General features: G+C 44.4%; 1 protein-coding gene across 2 annotated transcripts in view; it reads left to right on the forward strand.

The window, feature by feature from the left end:
* The window catches only part of LCT (lactase), a 66,209-nt gene that overhangs the window by 34,394 nt on the left and 5,845 nt on the right, over positions 1 to 25,970 (forward strand). The window contains exons 8-14 of one of the 2 annotated variants that reach the window (XM_003922008.4): positions 1,689 to 3,239; positions 4,400 to 4,668; positions 7,193 to 7,483; positions 8,094 to 8,292; positions 9,297 to 9,499; positions 12,187 to 12,296; positions 15,864 to 15,998. In XM_003922008.4, coding sequence (XP_003922057.2) covers positions 1,689 to 3,239; positions 4,400 to 4,668; positions 7,193 to 7,483; positions 8,094 to 8,292; positions 9,297 to 9,499; positions 12,187 to 12,296; positions 15,864 to 15,998 — 2,758 coding nt within the window. Of the gene's footprint in view, positions 1 to 1,688; positions 3,240 to 4,399; positions 4,669 to 7,192; positions 7,484 to 8,093; positions 8,293 to 9,296; positions 9,500 to 12,186; positions 12,297 to 15,863; positions 15,999 to 25,970 lie in introns of those variants that run through there. The other variant, XM_074399742.1, reaches the window with a different exon arrangement.

Here is a 25,970-nt window from a genome sequence, read left to right on the forward strand (position 1 = left end):
TTTTGATCCAGTTGATCCACATCTATGGCCTCATTCTTACCTAAAATACTATTTCATATGTCTTTTTATTCTAATTGGAAAGGTATGGCAAATAGGTTTCATCTCACAGGTCAGTCCTCAGTTAATCCAGGATGTTCTTATCTTGAGATCATTCACTTAATTACATCTGCAAAGATCCTTTTTCCAAATAAGGTTATAGTCACTGGTATCAAGGGTTAGAATTTAGACATATCCTTTTTTATTTTTTTTTTTTGAGATGGAATTTTGCTCTTCTTGCCCAGGCTGGAGTGCAATGATGCAATCTCAGCTCATGGCATCCTCCACATCCCGGGTTCAAGCAATTCTTCTGCCTTAGCTTCCTGAGTAGCTGGGATTACAGGCATGCACTACCATGCCTGGCTAATTTTTGTATATTTTTAGTAGAGATGGGGTTTCTCCTTATTAGTCAGGCTGGTCTCGAACTCCCAACCTCAGGTAATCTGCCCGCTTCAGGCTCTCAGAAGTGCTGGGATTACAGGTATGAGTCACAGTGTCTGGCCAGAATTTAGATATATCTTTTGGGGCCACCATTGAATGTACTGTGCCAGGGAATACATGTTTTAGGCTTTATTTATTTGTTTAATTAATTTTGGTGTTTTTAGACAGGGTCTTACTCTGGTGCCCATTGCTGGAGCACACTGGCATGATCTCAGCTCACTGCAGCCTTGACCTACTGGGCTCAAACAATCCTGCCACTTCAACCTCCCAAGTGGCTGGAACTATAGGTGCACGCCACTATGCCAGGCTAATTTTCTTTCTTTTCTTTTCTTTTTTTTTTTTTTAATGGAGATGGAGTCTGATCATGTTGCCCAGGCTGGTTTAATTCTTTTTTAAAATATGAAATATATAATCATTTAATGTCAATATTACTAAACATAAGGAAAAACAACAGCACATTGTTAGAAGATTGATTTATGGTCTTTTTCAGACTCAGCCTGCCTGCACCTGGGTGAATAAATAGCCATGTTGCTCACACACACACACACACACACACACACACAAGATGATTGATTTATGTATTCTATATAAAACCAAAAGAATAAAAAATAAATAAATAAGTAAATAAATAAATAAAACCAAGACATCCTAGTGGTAACACATGGGACATATCCCTTCCACTATTTATTTTAAGATGGAGATCCTCCTTTGGTTTGAGATTTATGGCCAAAGAAGTGGCCTAATGTTTTGTGAGGGTCTTGTGGATTTTCCTTTTCTCCATTTTGAGGAGGAAAAGGGGTGAACATTTGGGAGGTAACCCAAGTCACCTCCAAAACTTTCATGTGAAAAGGAATACTTTTTAAAAGCATCATTAGTAACAAAAACTATACTTCTAATTTTTCAATAGAAACTATTTTATTGAAAGTCCTTGCTGGTCCAAGGTAATAACTTATCTCAATTGATTGTTCACAACCAGTTACAGATCAAACGGCTTCTAGAACCCTTCTCCCCCTTCTCACTAATGCGCTGACTAGTCTGATAAATAAATAAATAAAAGTGGTGTGCTGGTTCACTCCTGTAGTCAGTCCCAGCAACTTGGGAGAATCTCTTGAGTCTAGGAGTTTGAGATCAGCCTGGGCAACACAGTGAGACCCCATCTCAATTAAATAGATCCATAAATAAATACATCTAATTTTTGTTTTTCTTCACAGCTATCAAGGAAGACTCCGTGGATGTTCGTTCTTACATTGCTCGTTCCCTCATTGACGGCTTTGAAGGCCCCTCTGGTTACAGCCAGAGGTTTGGCCTGCACCATGTCAACTTCAACGACAGCAGCAAGCCAAGGACTCCCAGGAAATCTGCCTACTTTTTCACCAGCATCATAGAAAAGAACGGTTTCCTCACCAACGTGGCAAAAAGACTGCCACCACCTAATACAGCAAACCTCCCCTCCAAAGTCAGAGCCTTAACTTTTCCATCTGAGGTACCCTCCAAGGCTAAAGTGGTTTGGGAAAAGTTCTCCAGCCAACCCAAGTTTGAAAGAGATTTGTTCTACCATGGGACGTTTCGGGATGACTTTCTGTGGGGTGTGTCCTCTTCTGCTTATCAGATTGAAGGAGGGTGGGATGCCGACGGCAAAGGCCCCAGCATCTGGGATAACTTTACCCACACACCAGGGAGCAATGTGAAAGACAATGCCACTGGAGACATTGCCTGTGACAGCTATCACCAGCTGGATGCCGATCTGAATATGCTCCGAGCTTTGAAGGTGAAGGCCTACCACTTTTCTATCTCCTGGTCTCGGATTTTCCCAACTGGGAGAAACAGCTCTATCAATAGTCTTGGGGTTGATTATTACAATAGGCTGATTGATGGCTTGGTGGCAAGCAACATCTTTCCCATGGTGACATTGTTCCATTGGGACCTGCCCCAGGCCCTCCAGGATATTGGAGGCTGGGAGAATCCTGTTTTGATTGAGTTGTTTGACAGCTATGCAGACTTTTGTTTCCAGACCTTTGGTGACAGAGTCAAGTTCTGGATGACTTTTAATGAGCCCATGTATCTGGCATGGCTGGGTTATGGCTCAGGGGAGTTTCCCCCAGGGGTGAAGGACCCAGGCTGGGCACCATATAGGATAGGACACGCCATTATCAAAGCCCATGCTAGAGTCTATCACACGTACGATGAGAAATACAGGCAGGAGCAGAAGGGGGTCATCTCTCTGAGCCTCAGTACACACTGGGCAGAACCCAAGTCACTGGGGGTCCCCAGAGATGTGGAAGCTGCTGACCGAATGCTGCAGTTCTCTCTGGGCTGGTTTGCACACCCCATTTTTAGAAACGGAGACTATCCTGATGCCATGAAATGGAAAGTGGGGAACCGGAGTGAACTGCAACACTTAGCCACCTCCCGCTTGCCAAGTTTCACTGAGGAAGAGAAGAGGTTCATTAGGGCAACGGCTGACATCTTCTGCCTCAACACCTACTCCTCCAGAATTGTGCAGTACAAAACACCCAGGCTAAACCCACCGTCCTATGAAGATGACCAGGAGATGACCACGGAGGAGGACCCTTCATGGCCTTCCACTGCAGTGAACAGAGCTGTGCCCTGGGGTATGCGAAGGCTGCTGAACTGGATCAAGGAAGAGTATGGTGACATCCCCATTTACATCACCGAAAATGGAGTGGGGTTGACCAATCCAAACGAGGAGGATACTGATAGGATATTTTACCACAAAACCTACATCAATGAGGCTTTGAAAGGTATGTGAGGATTCAGTTCTCCTTAAAGAAACCTTCCAACGTTCCCTGGGTCATGTGCCCGAAATGGTTTGCCAGAATGATTTATGAACCATCCACAAGTCTTTCTCTTGGGTCCCAACTCCATAATTCTTTATCTGTTTGGGGGTTATATGTTCCTTGAGAAGCTGGGGGAAAAGGCTATAGTTGTCTCTGTCTTACATCCCAACTCCATAATTCTTTATCTGTTTGGGAGTTATATGTTCCTTGAGAAGCTGGAGGAAAAATGGCTGTGGTTGTCTCTGCAGAGGAAAATCACAAACACAACACACACAGGATTCCTGGCAGAGTATTTATATTGTCATGGGCCCATTCATTCATTACTGAGCAACTACTGTGACAAGTTCTATTCTAGGTGCTGGGGTTACAGCAGTGAACAAAACACAGATTTCTGCCTTCATAGAGCTTATCCCATGCATCCCAGAATAAGAAACTTGTGTAAGTTCACATTTTGGGACTTCCTTTTTTTTTTTGATATGGATTCTTGCTCTGTTACCCAGCTTGGAGTGCAGTGGCCACTGTGCCTGGCTAATTTTTTTGTATTTTTAGTTGAGACGGGGTTGCACCATGTTGGCCAGGCTGGTTTCAAATTCCTGACCTCAAGTGATCTGCCTGCCTCTGCCTCCCAAAGTGCTAGGATTACAGGCATCATGCCAGCCTAAAAATTGACTTTTTGTTTCATTGATCTTTTTTTTTTTTTTTTTTTTTCCTTTTTTGAGACAGAGTCTCACTCTGTTACCCAGGCTGGAATGGAATGGTGCGATCTCGGCTCACTGCAGCCTCCGCCTCCCTGGTTCAAGCAATTCTCCTGCCTCAGCCTCCCCAGTTGCTGAGACTACAGGCGCATTGGGCTTAACTTCCTAAGTGGGCTGGGGCTCTTGAGTTTGATGCATGTTCCTTTACCCCAACAGAAGAAGTTGATTTGGAGATGATCAGTCATTAATGCTTGCTGTGGGGTCATAGTGATGGCAAAAAAGTAAGATCAACAGATGATCTGTTGGTCCCTCACAGCATATGTCACTTTTAGGATGACAGCCTTGAGTTGAGCTAGCACTAGGCTGGCTACGTGGAGGTCCTGCCTCCTGATGTAAGGCTCTCCTCTGCTTTCTTTGGGATGTTCCCAGCCTACAGGCTCGATGGTGTAGACCTTCGAGGATATGCTGCCTGGTCTCTGATGGACAACTTTGAGTGGCTGAATGGCTACACAGTCAAGTTTGGACTGTACCGTGTCGATTTCAACAACACAAACAGGCCTCGCACAGCAAGAGCCTCTGCCAGGTACTACACAGAGGTGATTACCAACAACGGCATGCCACTGCCCAAGGAGGATGAGTTTGTGTATGGATGGTTTCCTGAGGGTTTCATCTGGAGTGCGGCTTCTGCTGCGTATCAGGTGAGGAGTTCAGGGTGGTGGGACACCACTGACCATACACCTGCCCTGCACCAGGCTCTAGGCTTACTGCTGTGAAGGGCAGATGCATGAACAGGAGATGCCAGCAGACCCATGGAGGGCAGTGTGGGATCTGGGAGGGCCTCTTCCAGACAGCCTACCTTCTTCACAGCCCCAAATTTAGCCAGACCAGCATGGTAAGGCAGGCTGTCCTGAGATGCCAGATGGAGCAGGGGGAGCCTGGGCAGAAGCACTTGGGCAAAGACATATGGATACAGTCATGCTTCTCTCACAACAGGGATTTGCTCTGAGAGATGTGACATTAGGCGAGTTCACATTTGTGTGAACATCACACAGAGTGCACTTTCACAAACCTAGATAGTGTAGCTTACTACACACCATGGTATAGCCTAGTGCCCCTAGACTACAAACCTGTACAGATTGTTACTGTACTGAATGCTATAGGCATTTGTAACACGGTGGTATTTGTGTATCTAAATGTAGTAAGGCATAGTAAAAATAAGGTATAAAAGCTGAACAGGGCATTCACCATGAATGGAGCCTGCGGGACTGGAAGTTGCTCTGGGTGAGTCAGTGAGTGAGGGGTGAGTGAATAGGAAGGCATTACTGTACACTACTGTGGCCTTTATGAACACTGCACACTTAGGCTATGCTAAATTCATTTTATTTATTTGTTTGTTTGTTTATTTTTAGATAGAGTCTCGCTCTGTTGCCAGGTATCAGGCTGGAGTGCAGTGGCATGATCTCGGCTCACTGCAACCTTTACCTCCCAGGTTCAAGCAATTCTCTTGCCTCAGCCTCCTGGGTAGCTGGGACTACAGGCACATGCCACCGTGCCCAGCTAATTTTTTTTTTGGATTTTTAGTAGGGACAGAGTTTCACCATGTTGGCCAGGATGATCTCCATCTCTAGACCTCATGATCCACCCACCTCGGCCTCCCAAAGTGCTGCGATTACAGGCTTGAGCCACCACGCCTGGCCTAAATTTATTTTTTAAATGCCTTTCTTCAATAATACATTAACCTTAGCCTACTGTAACATTTTTACTTTAATTTTTTTAACTTTTTTACTCTTTTGCGATAATGTTTACCTTAAAACAAGCACATTGGTCTGGGTGCAGTGGCTCATGCCTACAATCCCAGTGCTGTGGGAGGATCGCTTGAGTCCAGGAGTTCAAAACCAGCCTGGCAACATGGCAAAACCCCGTATCTACAAAACAAAAAAAATTAGCCAAGTGTAGTGGTGTGTGCCTGTAGTCCCAGCTACTCGGGAGGCTGAGCCAGGAGGATCAGTCAGTCTTTCCAGTAGCTGGAATTACATGCACATGCCACCACACCCAATGAACTTTTTATTTTTAATTTTTTTGTAGAGACGGGGATCTTGCTATATTGCTAGAGCTAGTCTCAAACTCCTGGCCTCAAGTGATCCTCCTCCCTCAGCCTCCCAAAGTGCTGGAATTACAGGTGTGAGCCACAGCACCTGACCTGCATGTGCCCTGCTTTTATATTGCTGGCCACACGGTAGGTTTATTGACAAGAGTGCCACCACAAACATGAATAATGTAGTGCTCTATGACATTACGATGGCTACAACAGCACTAGGCAATAGGAATGTTTCAGCTCCATTATAATCTTTTTGTTTGTTTGTTTGTTTGTTTATTTATTTATTTATTTTGAGATGGAATCTTGCACTGTCACCCAGGCTGTAGTGCAGTGGTGCTATCTCGACTCACTGCAATCTTCACCTCCTGGGTTCAAGCAATTCTCCTGCCTCCACCTCCCGAGTAGCTGGGACTACAGACGTATGCCACCACGTCCAGCTAATTTTTTTTATATTTTTAGTAGAGATGGGGTTTCACCATGTTGGCCAAGATGGTCTCAATCTCCTGACCTCTTGATCCGCCTGCCACAGCCTCCCAAAGTGCTGGTATTACAGGCGTGAGCCACTGTGCTCGGCCTTCAGCTCCATTATAATCTTATTTGACCAGCATCATTTATCGGGTCCAGCATTGACCAAAACACTGTTCTACAGCCCATGACTATGACGAGTCCCTCCTGGACCCTTTATTCCTCAGCTAGATCCTTCCAAGCCAGCAGTTTGCTCACTTAGGCTCTTATTGTGGACCTGAGCTTATTCTGATGCCCTTAACAACATCACACTGCTACCATATTCATGCCAAATGAGGCTCACTCATACAGAAAATAGGATGGTTTTATTTTTTCCCAGAAAAACGGGATACAAAAAGGTAAGAGCAACTTGCCTGGCAGTTAGTGGTGGTTCTTGCTTTCCATCTTCTGCCTGTGTCTGTCTTAGTGCAGGAGTGGCCAGGCCATATATGTAGAGAAGGCCGGGAGAGTGCTGAGACTGAGGGGGCGGGAGGCCAGAGCAGACTCCCAGAGGAGATGATGCTGAGAAGCGTCCTGACTTGGGACTCACCCAGTGGCAGAAAGGAACCTGTGAGTGCTTGACTGAATGACCTAATTAGACCATGTCTTATCACCTTGAGATCGAAGGTGCGTGGAGAGCAGATGACAAAGGACTCAGTATTTGGGACACATTTTCTCACACACCACTGAAGATTGAGAATGATGCCATTGGAGACGTGGCCTGTGACAGTTATCACAAGCTTGCTGAGGATCTGGTCACCCTGCAGAACTTGGGTGTGTCCCACTACCGTTTTTCCATCTCCTGGTCTCGTATCCTCCCTGATGGAACCACCAGGTACATCAGTGAAGCGGGCCTGAACTACTATGTGCGGCTCATCAACACACTGCTGGCCGCCAACATCCAGCCCCAGGTACGGTGGGCCCTGGCCAGGTCTTGGGAAAGTCCACCTGCGGGGCTGGGGAGCACATTTATCATATAAACAAAATACTGGTTTCAAATTTAGTTTAGTTTAGTTTAGTTTTTGTTTTTTTAAATTCACCCAGGCTGGAGTGCAGTGTTGGATCTCGTTTCTCACCTCCTGAGTAGCTGGGCTTACAGGCATGCACCACCATGCCTGGCTAATTTTTGTATTTTTAGTAGAGACGGAGTTACACTGTGTTGGCCAAGCTGGTCTCAAACTCCTGGCCTCAAATGATCCACCTGCCTCAGCCTCCCAAAATGCTGAGATTAAAGGCATGAGCCACCGTGCCCAACCTCAAATTTAACTTTTTAATTGTTAGTAAATTCACATGATGCAGAATTCAAAAAACATAAAAAGAGTTTCCTTCCCAACCTTGATCTCAGCCATCTGGTTCTCCCTGAAAGCAATTTACCTCTTCCCTAAAGGAAAAAAAAATCTTTGAGCCTTTTTGTCTAAGTCACTCTCAGGATTAGCAGCAGATGTTGATGCTGGCACATGTAACCCAGGGCTTCCCATGGAAAGCATAATTGATGGAACAGCTGATCTGGCTTCTTCCCAGGTGACCATTTACCACTGGGACCTACCGCAGGCACTCCAGGATATAGGAGGCTGGGAGAATGAGACCATTGTGCAGCGGTTTAAGGAGTATGCAGATGTGCTCTTCCGGAGGCTGGGAGACAAGGTGAAGTTTTGGATCACGCTGAATGAGCCCTTTGTCGTTGCTTACGAGGGCTATGGCTCCGGAACAAAAGCTCCAGGTAGGTCCCAGGCCTGGCTCGTCGGCTCCTTGGAACATGGCATTCTTAGCACATTGAGAGTTGAAACCTGGATGGCACAGGAGGAGGCAGCCAAGAAAGCCCCATAGCCGAAACCCTGCCTCTTGCTCAGAGCTGTCGAAGTTTCCCTCCTGACTTTGCATTGCTGAACTTGAATTTCACATCTCAATACCTCAAGGTGGCTTCATTTCTTTGCTCTGTGACTCTGATTGGCCTCAGGTTGGAAGGTCTCTGAGATAGAAGATGTGGGCACATTGAAGTGGGGAAGGACAGTTTGTTAGGCTGTAGAGGTCTACAGTCTGTTTTTCACAATTACCAAATCCCAAAGGTTCTTACAATTGGTTTGGCTGACCTGAGCTCATTTAATAGCAGTGAAACCTGACTCAAGCCAGCAGGAGGCCGCTGATGGTGTTTATGGCACTGAGCGAACCTTCCTAAGTTCTGCTGCAGAGGTTGTCAGTGTGCCTGACTATGGAGAGCTGTCCCAGGCCCATGGGCTTTTTCTCAAAGGAAACATTTAATTATAAAACACATCTGACCCTAAGGGATTTTTTTTCTTTTATCTTTGGTAGATATGCAATAATTATACATGTGAATGGAGTACAAAATGATATTCTGATACATGTATACAATATGTGATGATGAAATCAGAGTAATTGGTATATTCATCATTACACTTTGCCTTTAAGTGTCACCATTTGACTTGATTTGCTCCAGCCTAAGCATTTCTTAAATTGGAGGCTTTAGATTCTGTGATGGGTGTCTCTATTATAGGTATTTTGCCTGAGACATATGAGCCACTCTGTAACCCAAAGTTACACAGCCAGCTAATAAGAGGGAGAGCCAGGGTTTGAATTCCCATCTTCCTAATGCCAGAATCTACATCCCTTCTCCCAAACAGAAGGGACACCTGCAGGCAGGGACTAACACTCTCAGTCACATCCATTCTCTCCATTCTCTGTTGATGTCCATGTGTATGTTCCCAGGAATCTCCGCTAGGCCTGGCACTGCCCCCTACATTGTTGGCCACAACCTAATAAAAGCTCATGCTGAGGCCTGGCATTTGTACAACGATGTGTACCGCGCCAGTCAAGGTGGCGTGATTTCCATCACCATCAGCAGTGACTGGGCTGAACCCAGAGATCCGTCTAACCAGGAGGATGTGGAGGCAGCCAGGAGATATGTTCAGGTCTGTTTTTCCTCTGGGTGCTTGTTCTTACTCTTGTCCATCTTTCCTTCCAGTCTAATAGAAACAGATTGTGAATCAAAAATTTAGGGTGTGGTGGCTCATGTCTATAATCCCAGCACTTTGGAAGGCTGAGGTAGGATGATTACTTGAGGCTAGAAGTTCAAGACCAGCCTGGGCAACACAGAAAGACCTTGTCTGTAAAAAAAAAAAAAAGAAATTACTAGAGCATAGTGGCACATACCAATAGTCCCAGCTGCTCAGGAGGCTAACTAAGGTGGAGGCTTGAGCCCAGGAGTTCAAGGTTTCAGTGAGCCATGATTTCAGCACTACTGAACTCCAGGTGACAGAGAAAGACCACCCCCAACCCAAAAAAACAATTGTTAGGATCTAAGCCTGGTTTTGCTACTACCTGATTTTCTGAACTTGGGAAAATCATCTAAACTTTTTGTGCCTTAGTTTTGTCATCTTTGAACTGGAGATGCCCTACCTACCTCATAAGTTTGCTGTGATGAAAGTGATAAGGTCTATGGCAGGCGTCCCCAAACTTTTTACACAGGGGGCCAGTTCACTGTCCCTCAGACCGTTGGAGGGCCGCCACATACTGTGTTCCTCTCACTGACCACCAATGAAAGAGGTGCCCCTTCCTGAAGTGCAGCAGGGGGCGGGATAAATGGCCTCAGGGGGCTGCATGCGGCCCGCGGGCTGTAGTTTGGGGATGCCTGGTCTATGGAATTAGGTTGTCTTTAAGTTTTTAAAAATCGTTTGTACAGGTAATTCTTTCTGTTGCATTGGTTTGAAGTTAACTCAAAGAAATTCCATGCCTTCAGTCTCCCTGGTTGGACTAGAGTAGCTAACAGAGCTGGGCTGCAATGTCACAGTTCACCTTTAGGTGTTGCCATTTAGTTTGATTAGTTCCAGCCTATGTATTTCTTAACCTGAGGGCTTTAGATTCTGTGAAACTCATTAGTGCTCCTAATTTGCCAACTCAGTGAGTTTAAGGACAGCATCTTTTGGTCACGGAATTTCACCCCTAGGAAGTAGAGACATTAGTAAGAAGCCAGCTGGGCATGGTGGCTCATGCCTGTAATCACAGAACTTTTGAGAGGCCAAGGCAGGTGGATCACCTGAGGTCAGAAGCTCTAGACCAGCCTGGCCAACATGTTGAGACCCCATCTCTACTAAAATTACAAAAAATTACCCAGGTGTGGTGGTCCATGCCTGTAGTCCCAGCTACTCAGGAGGCTGAGGCAGAAGAACCCTGGAGCCAAGATTGCCATTGCACTCCAGCCTCAGCAACAGAGCAAGACTTCATCTCCAAAAAATAAATTAATCAATTAGTTAATTAAAAAGAAAGCAGGTGCCAGCATGACCTACCTTTATTTCCACCTGAAATCCTGACAAGAGAAGGAGAAGAATGATCCTCATTCACGGCAGAGCTCCTCTGGCCCCTCATAGAGTCTCTGAAAGGGCGAGAAGGTGCCGCCTTCTACATTTTGCATCAGGAAGAAAAGGCAAGTGTTTCTCTCTGGATTGGTTCCCACTTTGGGCTCTGTGGAAGAGTCTGCCAACTGTGGCCCTATAACTCCCTCAGGGGGAACACCAAGGGCCTTGGTTTGCCAAATTCTTCACAAGAGACCTTGATAAAGATAGTCAAATTAATAAATGCAACCAAGAGCTTAATTTTCTGGTTTGCTAGCCAGCTGGGGAAACAGCTTTGAAACAAAATTAATGTATCCCCCATGTTAGACTCACAGAACTGGTGAATTAGAGCAACATTTCCTTTTTTCCTGAAATCAAAACTCAGATGTCAGGAAATGTTAGGCTGTCATATCATTAAATTGAGCTACTTACTGGTGAACTGTGATACTGCAGCCATGGATTATGACAGATGCATCTCCTATTAGAAGCAGCTTCCACCAAAACATCCAGTGTGGTACCTTGGAGTGGGTGCATTTAAGCTTCTTTACCAGGGCATGTGTGTTCCATGCCTCATCTCTGACCATGAATGGAAGCTGCCCTCACCCTATATTCCCAGCAGCAGCCAGCAGGTGAGGAGAGGATTTGAAGAGACTAAAGAAGGCTCTCAAACCCCCCAGCATTATAGTGTTTGGGTGCCATGTGTTCCCCCTCATGATAAGGATGGCCTAGATATCATTAGAAAATAGGTCAAACAGTTCCCACTCGGGCTGTGAAAGCCCATGAAGAGTTATGCTTTGCCTGGGAAGTCAGGAAAGCCTTGCATCTCGGCCCTCCCCAGAACGTTCTGGTTGCTTCTTGGGCATGTGGATGAGGAAGTTCAGCCACTCAGTGGTGAGAGAGGGAACCGGGAGCCTGAAGGCTTGTGGCCTCTCCCTTCTCCTCTGTGAGACCCTTCCAAAGGCAGCCAGGAAGCATTTGTTGAACACCAGGGCTAGTGCCCGGGTCAGTTCCTGTCACCTCAAGCTGTAATTATGAAGAGGTGGCCCTGCCTTCAGAGCAACAGCAGCTGAGCAAGTACAGACCCAGCTGGTAAAACTGTGAGCACTGAAGCTGCAACAGGCAGGACCCACAAAGATGAGACTTAGGCTGGGGGTATGGAAAAAGAAGGGAGGTTCTAAGGCCAGGCACTTTTGAGCGGGGATGGTGCTGTCTCTTGCTGTGCCCACCTGTAATGCTTGGGCTGACTGTCTCCCTCACCCTACGCGCAGTTCATGGGAGGCTGGTTTGCACATCCTATTTTCAAGAATGGAGATTACAATGAGGTGATGAAGACACGGATCCGTGAAAGGAGCTTGGCTGCAGGCCTCAGCAAGTCTCGGTAAGGGCCTGGTGCCCGCAGTGGTGAGGGCATGGGCATCAGGGTTACAGAGGCGTGTCTCAGGCAGTTTACCATGACTGAGCTTCTTTGTTTGCTGGGAAGTTAAATGTGATCATATATGTAAAGCTTAACCCAGGACCTGGCACTGCTATGTGTTTGACAAAAGGGGTTTGCTATTATGGTTATTATTTTGCACAACAGCCAGGAGATCTGTCCCAGGGATATCCACCTCTGAGCAACCCCACTACACCACTCCGCAGACAAATCCCAGCTCATCCTATCCTATTTCATCACCTCATGTGTGAATGTGGGTGGCAGTGGGTGACAGCCAGGCATGTGCTTTGCATCATTTGGCCAGCAGGTGGCGGTGGTCTGCACCAAAGTGCCCCTACTTACCCACCCACCCTTTCTTGGCAAAGAAGGAGTAGCAATATCAGCAGCCAGCGTTTATCCATCTTCTTTTTCTTTTTTTCTTTCTTTTTTTTTTTTTTTTTGAGATGGAGTCTCGCTCTTTCACCAGGCTGGAGTACAGTGTTGGGATGTCTGCTCACTTCCACCTCCACCTCCCAGGTTCAAGCATTTCTTCTGCCTCAGCCTCCCAAGTAGCTGGGACTACAGACCCGCACCACCACACCCAGCGAATTTTTGTATTTTTAGTACTGACGAGGTTTCACCATGTTGGCCAGGATGGTCTCAGTCTCTTGACCTTGTGATCCGCTTGCCTCAGCCTCCCAAAGTGCTGGGATTACAGGCATGAGCCACTGCACCCAGCCCCATCTTCTGTTGGTACGTTTATTTCTATTTAAAGATGAGTAAAGCGAGGCCCAAAGATTAGGGCAAGATGACTCAGCAATTAAGAGATGGAGCTGAGATTTGCAGCCACGGTGTCTGCCCCAGGGCTCATGCTGGGGGCAGAATCATGCAGGTAGGGTGAGAGGTGTGTGTGGAAACAAGAAGCTGGGGTCACTGCCTACGGGAACACGCCCACCACTCCAAGACCCGCGGGATTCAGGTGTGAATTCCCAACATAGCGTTTGAGTCTTGCCCCCAAGCTCTCCCATATAGCCCATCTGAGGATTAAAAATCCAGCTCCCTCCTCACAAGGCACACCCTGGCCTGGTTAGGGTAAGTCCCACAGAGCAGGCTATGCCTAAAGGTCTTATCTGTGAACTGTGATCTCCATCAAAGCCAGTGAGCGTCCAGCCCATCCGCACAACTTTGCTGAGCATCTACCATTTGCCCGAGCCAGGGCCAGAGGGAGGAGTCCACAGAAGGAGAGGATTGCAAGTCGACTCCTCAAGCGGCTGACAGACCAGCTAGAAAGACGGTGCTCCAAGCATTCCCATTCCCCAGGCTCTTCAGTACAAGGAATACTCAGAAGATGAGATCAGGATGAGCCGGGTAGACCCAGGAGATTTCATGGATAAGGCAGGACATCAGCTGAGCTGGGCCTTGACAGGGGATGGAATGTGGGAGATTACAGGTCATTCCTTCCAAGGGGCAGGGTTGTGAAGATAGGCCTAGAGGTAAGAATGAGTGGAGTGCCAGAAGCTAACAGTGAGGAAACCAGCCCAGCAGCAGTAAAGGGGCTGAGGCCATGTGGTGGAGGGCATGGAAGCCAGGCACAGGGCTTTGGATTTGGTGCCACAGGCCACTGCTGGCTTCTGAGCAGAGGCATCAGGGACATGAGGTGGCTGCGCTTTGAAAGTTTTCTTCCATCATCTCAGAAACCCCAGGGAAGGAAGGTTCTTGATCCCTCAGGTTAATGGTAGAAGAAGATGAAGGTGTCAGAAGCCTCAGCAGGGCATCTCACGGCCACACCTAAACCAGAAGCACCGGGTCTCTCTGTCAGCATGTGCATGCAGTCAGGATCACCTGTACACGCTGTACATGAGTGCATATTAGTCAGGTTCTGTAGGAGAGAGGCTCTTTACTCAGTGCCTGGTGAATGCTCCATCTACCCATTAAGAAGCCAAAGTTCCCCAGGCACTGTGGCTCACATCTGTAATCCCAAGACTTTGGGAGGCTGAGGCGGGAGGATCCCTTGAGATCAGGGAATCAAGACCAGCTTGGGCAACATAGCCTCTGTCTTTTTTTTTTTTTTTTTTTTTTTTAAGACAGAATCTCACTCTGTTGTCAGGCGCCAGGCTGGAGTGCAGTGGCACAATCTCGGCTCACTGCAACCTCCGCCTCCTGGGTTTAAGCAATTCTTCTGCCTCAGCCTCCCAAGTAGCTGGGACTACAGGTACACGCCACCATGCCCAGCTAATTTTTGTATTTTTAGTAGAGACGGGGTTTCACCATGTTGGCCAGGATGGTCTTGATCTCTTGACCTTGTGATCTGCCCGTCTCGGCCTCCCAAAGTGCTGGGATTACAGGCATGAGCCACTGCGCCCAGCCGTGAGCCTCTGTCTTTACAAAAAATTTTAAAATTATCCAGGCATGGTGGCACTCACCTATATTCCCAACTACTTGGGAGGCTGAGGTGGAAGGATCGCTTGAGCCCAGAAGACTGAGGTTGCAGTGAGCTATGATTGCACCACAGCCCTCCCACCTCAGAGGGAATGCAGTGTCCCCAGGGGGACAGAGCTAGACCCTGTCTGGAAGGGAGGGAGGGAAGGCAAGAAAGGGAGGGAAGAAAGATTGATTCAGTGAAATCATGAGAACTGAGAAGTTCAAATGCAAATACTCAGTTTGCAAAGTCAAACATTCAATTTGCAAAATATTTCCCCTGCTACCTTGAAGATCTTGAAGCTACTACTATTATTATTAGAGTTGGAGAAAAGAGGCATGCCTAGGCAAACAAACCCCAACAAGAGCAGAGGAACTTGAAAAGGGTAGAATACAGAAATAAAAATTATGCAAGGGCTAGGCGCGTTGGCTCACACCTGTAATCCCAGCACTTTGGGAGGCTGAGGCAAGTGGATCACCTGAGGTCAGGAGTTCAAGACCAGCCTGGCCAACATGGTGAAACCCCGTCTCTACCAAAAATACAAAAGATTAGCCAGGCGTTATGACGGACGCTTGTAGTCCCAGCTACTCAGGAGGCTGAGGCAGAAGAATCGCTTGAACCCAGCAGGTGGAGGTTTCAGTGAGCTGAGATCATGCCACTGTACTCCACCCTAGGCAACAGAGGGAGACTCTGTCACACACACACACAAAAAAAAAAACAAAAAAAAAAAAACAAACTATAGAAGATACAACTTTATAAGCATAGGGGAGGAGCCTTGGGTATATACTTGAGGCATGCTCTTGATTTTGAAATCTGTCATAGATGCTAAATATCAGAATTTGCATATGTTAATGTTTCAAGGAAATTTAAAACTGTGTGTGTGTGTGTGTGTGTGTGTGGTCCCTTGGGTTTCAGACGCTCTTGTAGAGACCTAGGGAAGCCAGGTTTACAGTGTGGCAGGAGGAGCTGCAGGTGCTTACTGCACTGCCTGAAGGACCTCTTCTCCTTCCCTGCCGGTTGCCCCTAGTCACAGCCACGTGCCTGGGGTTCAGAGCGCTCTTCCCAAAGCACGGCTCTCCATGAAACTCCTGCCCTTAATGGCTTCTTCCACACAGGCTACCAGAATTTACAGAGAATGAGAAGAAGAGGATCAATGGCACCTATGACTTTTTTGGTTTCAATCACTACACCACTGTCCTGGCCTACAACCTCAACTATCCCACTGTCGTCTCTTCTTTTGATGCAGACAGGTAAGTCCACCAACAGGGCGCCTGGAGCCATCTCTCGAAAAGGCAGAAGGGTGCCCCTTGGCCGCGCTGTCTGAGGCCTGCCCAGCCTCAAAACAGGGCCTCCAATGCTGAATGTGCTAGGGTTTACAAGACGCTCGCCACCCCACAGATCCTGCAGGAAATCTCCAGCAAGGGAGAGGGAGAGGAGGCCGGAGTCTCCAGGGCACCTCCCATTAGGACACATATGCTTGGCTTTTTGTTTTATTTAATTCTTAAAAATTTATTTATTTTGTTTTCTTTTTCACAAGCTGCTCAACTGTCAAAATGCTTGTTTTTTTAAAAAGGATTTTCAAGAAAAAAAATTTTTCAGGTTTTATCAAAATTTGCTTCAATATTAATAACACAAGGGTAAAATTTTATTTTCTCTTTTAAACAATGCTTTTAGGCCAGGCACGGTGGCCCATGCCCATAATCCCAGCACTTTGGGAGGCTGAGGCAGGTGGATCACGAGGTCAAGGGATCGAGACCATCCTGGCCAACATGGTGAAACTCCATCTCCACTAAAAAATGGAAAAATTAGTTGGGCGTGTTGGTGCACACCTGTAGTCCCAGCTACTCGGGAGGCTGAGGTAGGAGAATCACTTGAACCCAGGAGGCAGAGGTTGCAGTGAGTTGAGATCATGCCACTGCACTCCAGCCTGGTGACAGACAGAGACGCCATCTCAAAGAAAAATGCTTTTATGAAGTAGAGGTAGTAAAAGATTTTGGTTTACCAAATAACGGTTTTTATTTATTTATTATTATTATTATTATTACTTTGAGTAGCTGGGACTACAGGCACTTGCCACCATGCACAGCTAATTTTTTTTTTTTTTGTATGTCAGTAGAGACGGGGTTTCACCATGGTGGCTAGGGTAGTCTCAATCTCCTGACCTCATGATCCACCCACCTTTGCCTCCCCAAGTGCTGGGATTATAGCTGTGAGCCACCAAGCCTGGCCAATAATGGTTTTTAAAAAGCTAATTTTTAGGCCGGGCGCGGTGGCTCAAGCCTGTAATCCCAGCACTTTGGGAGGCCGAGGCAGGTGGATCACGAGGTCGAGAGATCAAGACCATCCTGGTCAACATGGTGAAACCCCATCTCTACTAAAAAATACAAAAAATTAGCTGGGCATGGTGGCGTGTGCCTGTAATCCCAGCTACTCAGGAGGCTGAGGCAGGAGAATTGCCTGAACCCAGGAGGCGGAGGTTGTGGTGAGCCGAGATCGTGCCATTGCACTCCAGCCTGGGTAACAAGAGCGAAACTCCTTCTCAAAAAAAAAAAAAAGCTAATTTTTTTTTTTTTTGTCTATTGCCCCTTTATTCATAACTATTTTAAGTCTTGTTCTTTTCCTTCCTTGGGAGTTCCTTCTGAGCTTCTCAGCCACTGAGCACCCCCTTTCACTGGCCAAATAATTTGATTTATAACAAATGGCCCACCCCTTTTTTTTTTTTTTTTTTTTTTTTTTTTTTTTAAGATAGTCTCACTCTGTTACCCGAGCTGGAGTGCAGTAGCATGATCTCAGCTCACTGCAACCTCCACTTCCCAGGTTCAAGCAGTTCTCTTGCCTTAGCCTACCAAGTAGCTGGGACTACAGGCACCTGCCACCATACCTGGCTAATTTTTTTGTATTTTTAGTAGAGATGGGGGATCTCACCATGTTGGCCAGGCTAGTCTCAAACTTCTAACCTCATGTGATCTGCCCACTTTGGCCTCCCAAAGTGCTGGGGTTACAGGTATGAGCCATTGCACCCGGCGCATTTTTCACCATTTTCATTGTGCATACCACCTTCATTTATCTAAACTGGTGGAATACGCAAATGGATAATAAAAAAATTAATTGACAAAGTTTAGAAAAACTTTAAACTTGCCCTGGCCTAAGACTCTTTCATTGGTATTATTATTATGATGTTGTTGTTCATCACTCACTTCAAAGAAGGTTTTTAATTTGATGTCACTGGGATTAACAGGTATTTTTTTTCCAGAAACAGTATTCACTCTGTACTGAGTCTTTACATTGTAATTCATGAAGGTTTGTCAGCATTTGTACTTACCAAGAGACAGCATTTGTACTTACCAACCTTGCCCTTCTTAACTTTAAGTCTGCTCTGGGTTTCCCAGAATCCTGCCAAAAATGATTATGTCCTATAAATAGAAATTAATTCCTCTAGGTAATTTAAATCCTTCAATTACCTTCTTCATTAAACACTGAAAACTGGCAGAGGTAGCTTTTCAAATTGATACTCCACCCCCTTTGGACACACAGGGCAGATGAAGTGAATTTTTTTTTTAATTTTTTTAAATTTTTAAATAGTTTTGGGGGAACAGATGGTGTTTGGTTACATGAATAAGTTCTTTAGTGCTTTTCTGAGATTTTGGTACACCCATAACCTAAGCAGCGTACACCGCCCCCAGTGTGTAGTCTTTTATCCCTCACCCATCACCCACCATTTTCTCCAAGTCCCCAGAGTCCATTGTATCATTCTTAGGCCTTTGCATCCACGTGGCTTAGTTCCCATTTACAAGTGAGAACATGAAAGGTTTGGTTTTCCATTCCTGAGTTACTTCATCACTTAGAATAATGGTCTCCAGCTCTATCAAGTTTGCTGCAAATGCCATTATTTCATTTCTTTTTATGGCTAAGTAGTATTCCATGGTACATACATATACCACATTTTCTTTATCTACTTGGTTGATGGGCATTTAGACTGGTTCCATATTTTTGCACTTGTGAATTGTGCTATAAACATGCATGTGCAAGTGTCTTTCTTCTATAATGACTTATTTTCCTCTGAATAAATACACAGTAGTGAGATTGCTGGATCAAATGGTAGTTCTAATTTTAGTGTTTTTTTGAGATGGAGTCTCACTCTGTCACCCAGGCTGGAGTGCAGTGGTGTGATCTCAGCTCACTGCACCCTCTGCTGTCCCAGTTCAAGTTATTCTGTCTCAGTCTCCTGAGTAGCTGGGATTACAGGTGCCTGCCACCATACCCAGCTAATTTTCATAGTTTTTACTAGAGACGGTGCTTCACCATCTTGGCCAGGCTGATCTTGAACTTCTGACCTCATGATCCACCCACCTCGGCCTCCCAAAGTATTGGGATTACAGGCGTGAACCACTGTGTCTGGCCCTAATTTTAATTGTTTAAGGAATCTCCACATTGCCACCAGCAGTGTAAAAGTGTTTTCTTTTCACATCTACGTGAACATCCATTATTTTTTTATGTTTAAATTATGGCCATTCTTGCAGGAGTAAAGGGATATGTTATTGTGGTTTTGATTAGCATTTCTCAGATAATATTTATCTTTGTTTTTGTTGGCATTTGCTTTTGGGTTCTTGGTCATGAACTCTTTGCCTAAGCCAAATCTGGAAGAGGTTTCCCAGTGTTATCTTTCAGAATTTTATGGTTTCAGATCTTAGATTTAAGTCTTTAGTCCATCTTGAGTTGATTTATGTATAAGGTGAGAGATGAGGATCCAGTTTCATTCTTCTCCATGTGGCTTGCCAATTATTTCAGCACTATCTGTTGAATAAGGTGTCCTTTCCCCATTTTATGTTTTTGTTTGCTTTGTAGAATATCAGTTGGCTGTAAGTATTTGGCTTCATGTATGGGTTCTCTATTCTGTTTCATTGATCTACATGCCTATTTTTATACTAGTACTATGCTGTTCTGGTAACTGTAGCCTTGTAGTATAGTTTGAAGTTGGGTATTGTGATGCCTCCAAATTTGTTCTTTTTACTTAGTCTTGCTTTGGCTACGTGGGCTCTTTTTTGGTTCCATATGAATTTTGAGTGTTTTTTTTTTTTTTGTTATTTGTTTTTTAGTTCTGTGAAGAATAATGATGATATTTGGGTGAAAACTGCATTGGATTTATAAATTGCTTTTGGCAATATGGTCATTTTTCACAATATTCTTTCCATCCACAAGCATGGGGTGTGTTTCCATTTGTTCATGTCATCTATGATTTCTTTCAGCAGTGTTTTATAATTTTCCTTGTAGAGAGATCTTTCACCTCCTTGTGTTAGGTGTTTGTTTTTTGTCTTTTGCAGCTGTTTTAAAAGAGGTTGAGTTACTGATTTGATTCTCAGCTTGGTCACTGTTGGTTTATAGCAGTGCTAATTTGGGTACATTGATTTTGTATTCTAAAACTTTACTGAATTTATCAGATCTAGAAGCTTTTTGGATGAATTTTTAGGGTTTTCTAGGTATATGGTCATATAATCAGTGAACAGCATGGTTTGACTTCCTCTTACAGATTTGGATGTCCTTTGTCTCTTTCTCTCGTCTGATTGCTGAGGCTAGAACTTTCAGTACTATGTTGAATAGAAGTGGTGAAAATGGACATCCTTGTCTTGTTCCAGTTCTCAGGGGGAATGCTTCCAACTTTTCCCTGTTCAGTACAATGTTGGCTGTGGGTTTGTCATAGATGGCTTTTATTGCCTTCAGGTATGTCCCTTCTATACCAATTTTGCAATTTTGCTGAAGGTTTTAATCACAAAGCGATGCTGGATTTTGTCAAATGACTTTTCTGCAAATATGGAGATGATCATAGATTTTTGTTTTTAATTCTGTTTATGTGCGAAATCACATTGACTGACTTGCTTACATTAGACCATCCCTGCATCCCTGGTAGGAAACCCACTCGATCATATCTTTTTGATGTGCTGTTGGATTCAGTTAGCTAGTATTTTGTTGAGGATTTTTGCATCTATGTTCATCAGGAATATTGGTCTGTCATTTTCTTTTTTTGTTATGTCGTTTCTTGGTTTTGGTATTGGCTTCATAAAATGATTTAGAGGATTCCCTCTTGAGGAAAAGTTTCAGTAGGATTGATAACAATTCATATTTGAATGTCTGATAGAATTCAACTGTGAATCCATCTGGTCCTGGATTTTCTTTTGTTGGCAATTTTTCATTACTGTTTCAATCTTGCTACTTGTTATTGGTCTGTTCAGAGTTTTTATTTCTTCCTGCTTAATCTAGGAGGCTTTTATAATTCCAGGAGTTATTTGTCTCCTCTAGGTTTTCTAGTTTGTGTGTGTAAAAGTGTTCATAGTAGCCTTGAATAATCTTTTATATTTCTGTGGTATCAGTTGTAATATCTCCTGTTTCATTTCTAATTGCACTCACTTGGATCTTCTCTCTTTTCTTCATTAATCTCACTAATGGGCTATCGATTTTATCTTTTTTTTTTAAATGTAAATATCTGGTTTTATTTATTTAGTCCATAGTACATGTTGACAAAGGGGGAGATTTTGTTTATCTTTTCAAAGAACCAGCTTTTTGTTTCAATTGTCTTTTACTTTTTTTTTGTTTCAATTTCATATAGTTCTTTTCTGATCTTTGTTCTTTCCTTTCTTCTGCTGGATTTGGGTTTTATTTTTTCTTGTTTCTCTAGTTCCTTGAAGTATGAGCTTAGATTGTCTGTGTTCTTTCAGACTTTTCAATGTAGGCATTTAATGCTATAAACTTTCCTCTTAGCACTGCCTATGTTTTATCCTAGAGGTTTTGATATGTTGTGTCACTATTATCAGTCACTTCAAATAATTTTTAAATTTCCATCTTGATTTTATTGTTGACCCAAAGATCATTAAATAATAGATTATTTAATTTCCATGTATTTGTGTCATTTTGAGGGTTCTTTTGGAGTTAATTTCAAATTTTATGCCACTGTAGTCTGAGAGAGTACTTGATATAATCTTGATTTTTCTTAAATTCATTGAGACTTGTTTTGTGGCTTATCATATAGTCTGTCTTAGAGAACATTCCATGTGTGATGAAAAGAATGTGTATCCTGCAGTTGTTGGGTACAGTTTTCTATACGTATCTCTTAAGTCCATTTGTTCTAGGGTATAGTTTAAGTTCATTGTTTCTTGGTTGACTTTCTATCTTCATTACCTGTCTAGTGCAGTCAGTGGAGTATTGAAGTCTCCCATTATTATCATGTTGTCATCTACCTCATTTCTTAGGTCTAGTAGTAATTGTTTTATAAATTTGGGCACTCCAGTGTTAGGTGCATGTATATTATATTTAGGATTATGATATTTTCCTGTTGGACTAATCCTTTCATCATTATATAATGTCCCTCTTTGTCTTTTTTTTTCTTTTTAGACGAAGTCTCACTGTGTCACCCAGGCTGGAGTGCAATGGCATGATCTCAGCTCACTGCAACCTCTACCTCCCTGGTTCTATCGACTCTCCTGCCTCAGCCTCCCAAGTAGCTGAGATTACAGGCACATGCCACCATGCCCAGCTAATTTTTGTATTTTTAGTAGAGACGGAGTTTCACCATGTTGGTTAGGCTGGTCTCAAACTCCTGACCTGGTCATCCGCCTGCCTCGGCCTCCCAAAGTACCGAGATTACAGGCATAGGTCACTGCACCTGGCCCCATCTTGGTCTTTTTTAACTGTTATTTTAAAGTCTGTTTTGTCTGATGTAAGAACAACTGGCCAGGTGTAGTGGCTCACGCCTATAATCCCAGCACTTTGGGAGGCCAAGGCAGGTAGATATTGTGAGGCCAGGAGTTTGAGATCAGCCTGACCAACATGGTGAAACCCTGTCTCTACTAAAAATACAAAAATATTAGCTGGGCGTGGTGGCACATTCCTGTAATTCCAGCTACTTGGGAGGCCGAGGCAGGAGAATCACTTGAGCCAGGAGGCAGTGGTTGCAGTGGGCCAAGACTGTACCATTACACTCTAGCCTGGGCAACAAGAACAAAACTCCATCTCCAAAAAAAAAAAGAATAAGAATAGCTACACCTCACCTTTGGTTTCCATTTGCATGTAATATCTTTCCACTCCTTTACCTTTAATTTATGTGAGTCCTTATGTGTTAGATGAGTCTCTGAAAGACAGCAGATACTTAGTTGGTAGAGTTTTATCCATTCTGCCATCTGTATCTTTTAAGTGGAGTATTTAGGCATTTACATTCAACATTAGTATTGAGATGTGAAGTGCTGTTCTATTCATTTTGCTAGTTGTTGCCTGAGTACCCTTTTTTTTTCCATTGTGCCATTGCTTTATAGGCCCTGTGAAGTTCTATTTTGAGTTTATATTTTTCTATTTCATGGTTTTGTTTCAAGATTTATAACTCCTTTTAGAATTTCTTGTAGTGCTGGCTTGGTAGTAGTAAATTAGCATTTGTTTGCCTGATAAAGACTATCTCTCTGTCATTTTTGAAGCTTAGTTTCATTGGATACAAAATTCTTGGCCGATAATTATTTTGTTTAAGGAGGCTAAAGACAGGACCCCAATCCCTTCTGGCTTGTAGGGTTTCTGCTGAGAAATCTGCTATTAATCTGATAGATTTTCCTTTGTAGGTTATCTGATGCCTTTGCCTCACAGCTCTTAAGATTTTTTTCTTCCTCTTGACTTTAGATAACCTAATGACTATGTGCCTAGTTGATTATCTTTTGTGTTGAATTTCCTGGGTATTCTTTGACCCTCTTGTGTTTGGATATTTAGATCTCTAGCAAGGCCAAGGACGTTTTCCTCGATTATTCCCTCAAATAAGTTTTCCAAATTTTAGATTTCTCTTCTTTCTCAGGAACACCAATTAATCTTATGTTTGGTCATTTAAAGTACTCTCAAATTTCTTCGAGGTTTTGTTCATTTACAAATTTTTTTTTTTTTTGTCTTTGTCAGATTAATTTGAAAGCCTTATCTTCAAGCTCTGAAGTTTTTTCTTCTGCTTGTTCTAGTCTGTTGTTGAAACTTTCCAGCATATTTTGTATTTCTCTAAGTGTGTCTTTCATTCTAGAAGTTGTGATTTTTTTTCTTTTTTCTTTTGAGATGGAGTTTTACTCTTTTGCCCAGGCTGGAGTGCAGTGGTGCAATCTTGCCTCACCACAACTTCCACCTTCTGGTTTCAAGTGGTTCTCCCGCCTCATCCTCCTGAGTAGCTGGGATTACAGGCATCCACCAACACACCTGGCTGATTTTTTGTATTTTGTTTTTAGTAGAGATGGGGTTTGACCATGTTGGCCAGGCTGGTCTTGAACTCCTGAACCTGTGATCCACTCACCTTGGCCTCTCAAAGTGCTGGGATTACAGGTGTAAGCCACTGTGCCTGGCCTATTGTTTTTTCTTTATGATATCTATTTATCTAGAGACTTTGTCATCCATATCTTGTATTGTTTTTTAAATTTCTTTTTTTTTTTTTTTTTGAGACAGAGTTTCGCTCTTGTTACCCAGGCTGGAGTGCAATGGCACGATCTTGGCTCACCACAACCTCCGCCTCCTGGGTTCAGGCAATTCTTCTGCCTCAGCCTCCTGAGTAGCTGGGATTACAGGCATGCGCCACCACGCCCAGCTAATTTTTAAAATTTCTTTAAGGTAATTTTCACCTTTCTCTGTTACCTCCTTGAGTAGCTTAATAACCTTCTGAATTCTTTATCTGGCAATTCAGAGATTTCTTCTTGGTTTCGATCCATAGCTGGAGAGCTAGTGTGATCTTTTCTAGGTCTTATAGAACCTTGTTTTGTCATATTACCAGAATTAACTTTTCTGGTTTCTTCTCATTTGGGTAGACTGTCTCAGTGGAAAGATCTGGAACTCAAGGGCTGCTGTTCAGATTCTTTTGTCTCACAGGTGATCCCTTGATGTGGTGCTTGCCCCATTTCCCTAGGGATGGGACGTCCTGAGAGCCAGACTGCAGTGGTGGTTGTTGTTCTTCTGGGTCTGTCCACCCAGCAGGACCACTGGGATCTGAACTGTTACTGAGGAATGTCTGCAAAGAGTCCGATGATGTGATGCGCCTTCAGGTCTCCCAGCCATGGATATCAGCATCTGCTGTAGTGGAGGTGGCAGGGGAGTCAAGTGGATTCCGTGAGTCCGTGGTTGTACTTTTATTTGGTACGCTGGTTGTCTCAAATGCTGGTTATGCTAACAGTGAAGTTGTCATGTGGACAGACTCAAGACTTCTGGTTAGCCAGGATGTTGCAGGCAGTGGAATTAGCTGTTGTTTTCTCCTTCTTTGGAGCAGGATTACTCTGTTATGAATTGCTGTAATGGCATGAACTGGTTTGCCACCAGCTGTGGGTGGCAGTAGAAAGGGAAAGCCTCCCCAGCTTCTACACAGCCAGCAAGGCCAGTCTCACTCCCGCTGTGCCCTGCCAACAGGGCACAGGGCAGAGATCTCGCCCCAAGGTTTCAGGCCTTGCCCCTCCCCACCTGCCCACACTGTTGGCTGTGGCTTCAGTGCTTTTTTATCTGCATTTTTTGTTTGCCCCCAAGATTTTGCTCAGGAAAATTCATGCTTCTAGTTGAAATTAAGTTCAGCTGTAAGCTTCCTTCATCCTGCCCCTCCCTTATTTCACTGGCATTCTTCCACAAGGACCCTTGTCAGATAAAGTCAGGGATGGCTTCCCTGGGCTCATGCTGGGGACAGGGAGTGGCTATAGGGCTCTTCTCACTGCTTCTTCTACTTTTATATTTTGCTTGGCTCACCAAACCCACTTGAGCTCTAGGTAAGGCTAAATCCTTCTCCTATAATCTGGATTTTCAGGTCCCCAGAAAGGATGTGTGTTCAGAGGCATACTTCCCCTCCCTCACACTTTGGGAACTCACAGTTTTGCAGCTGTCTCATGGAGTTTGTAGCAGCATTCTCCTTTTTCCGAAGGGTCTGTGAAATCTTTCTATTTTTCTGATATGTTCCTGCACTGGTTCTTGGAGCAATATAGCTCACGACATGAGTCTCCGTGCACTGTTCTGTCCACCCAAGTTGGAGCTATGCCTGAGTCCTGTCTCCTATCCACCATTTTCTGAAAATCTCATTTTGCTCCTTTTCTATCAAGCATCTTTCCACACCAGTAGCTCTTACTGAGTCCAGTTTCTTTCTTTGAAAACCAGCCCCTCCACTCTCACTGCATCCTGAAACCCCCCGAGTCAGTCTCGCCAAGGGGGCACTAAGTAAACTCCAGAGCACCCCTCTAGTCCTGATTCTCTCT

This window comes from Saimiri boliviensis, chromosome 5, assembly GCF_048565385.1.
Source record: "Saimiri boliviensis isolate mSaiBol1 chromosome 5, mSaiBol1.pri, whole genome shotgun sequence".
Classification (NCBI taxonomy): domain Eukaryota; kingdom Metazoa; phylum Chordata; class Mammalia; order Primates; family Cebidae; genus Saimiri; species Saimiri boliviensis.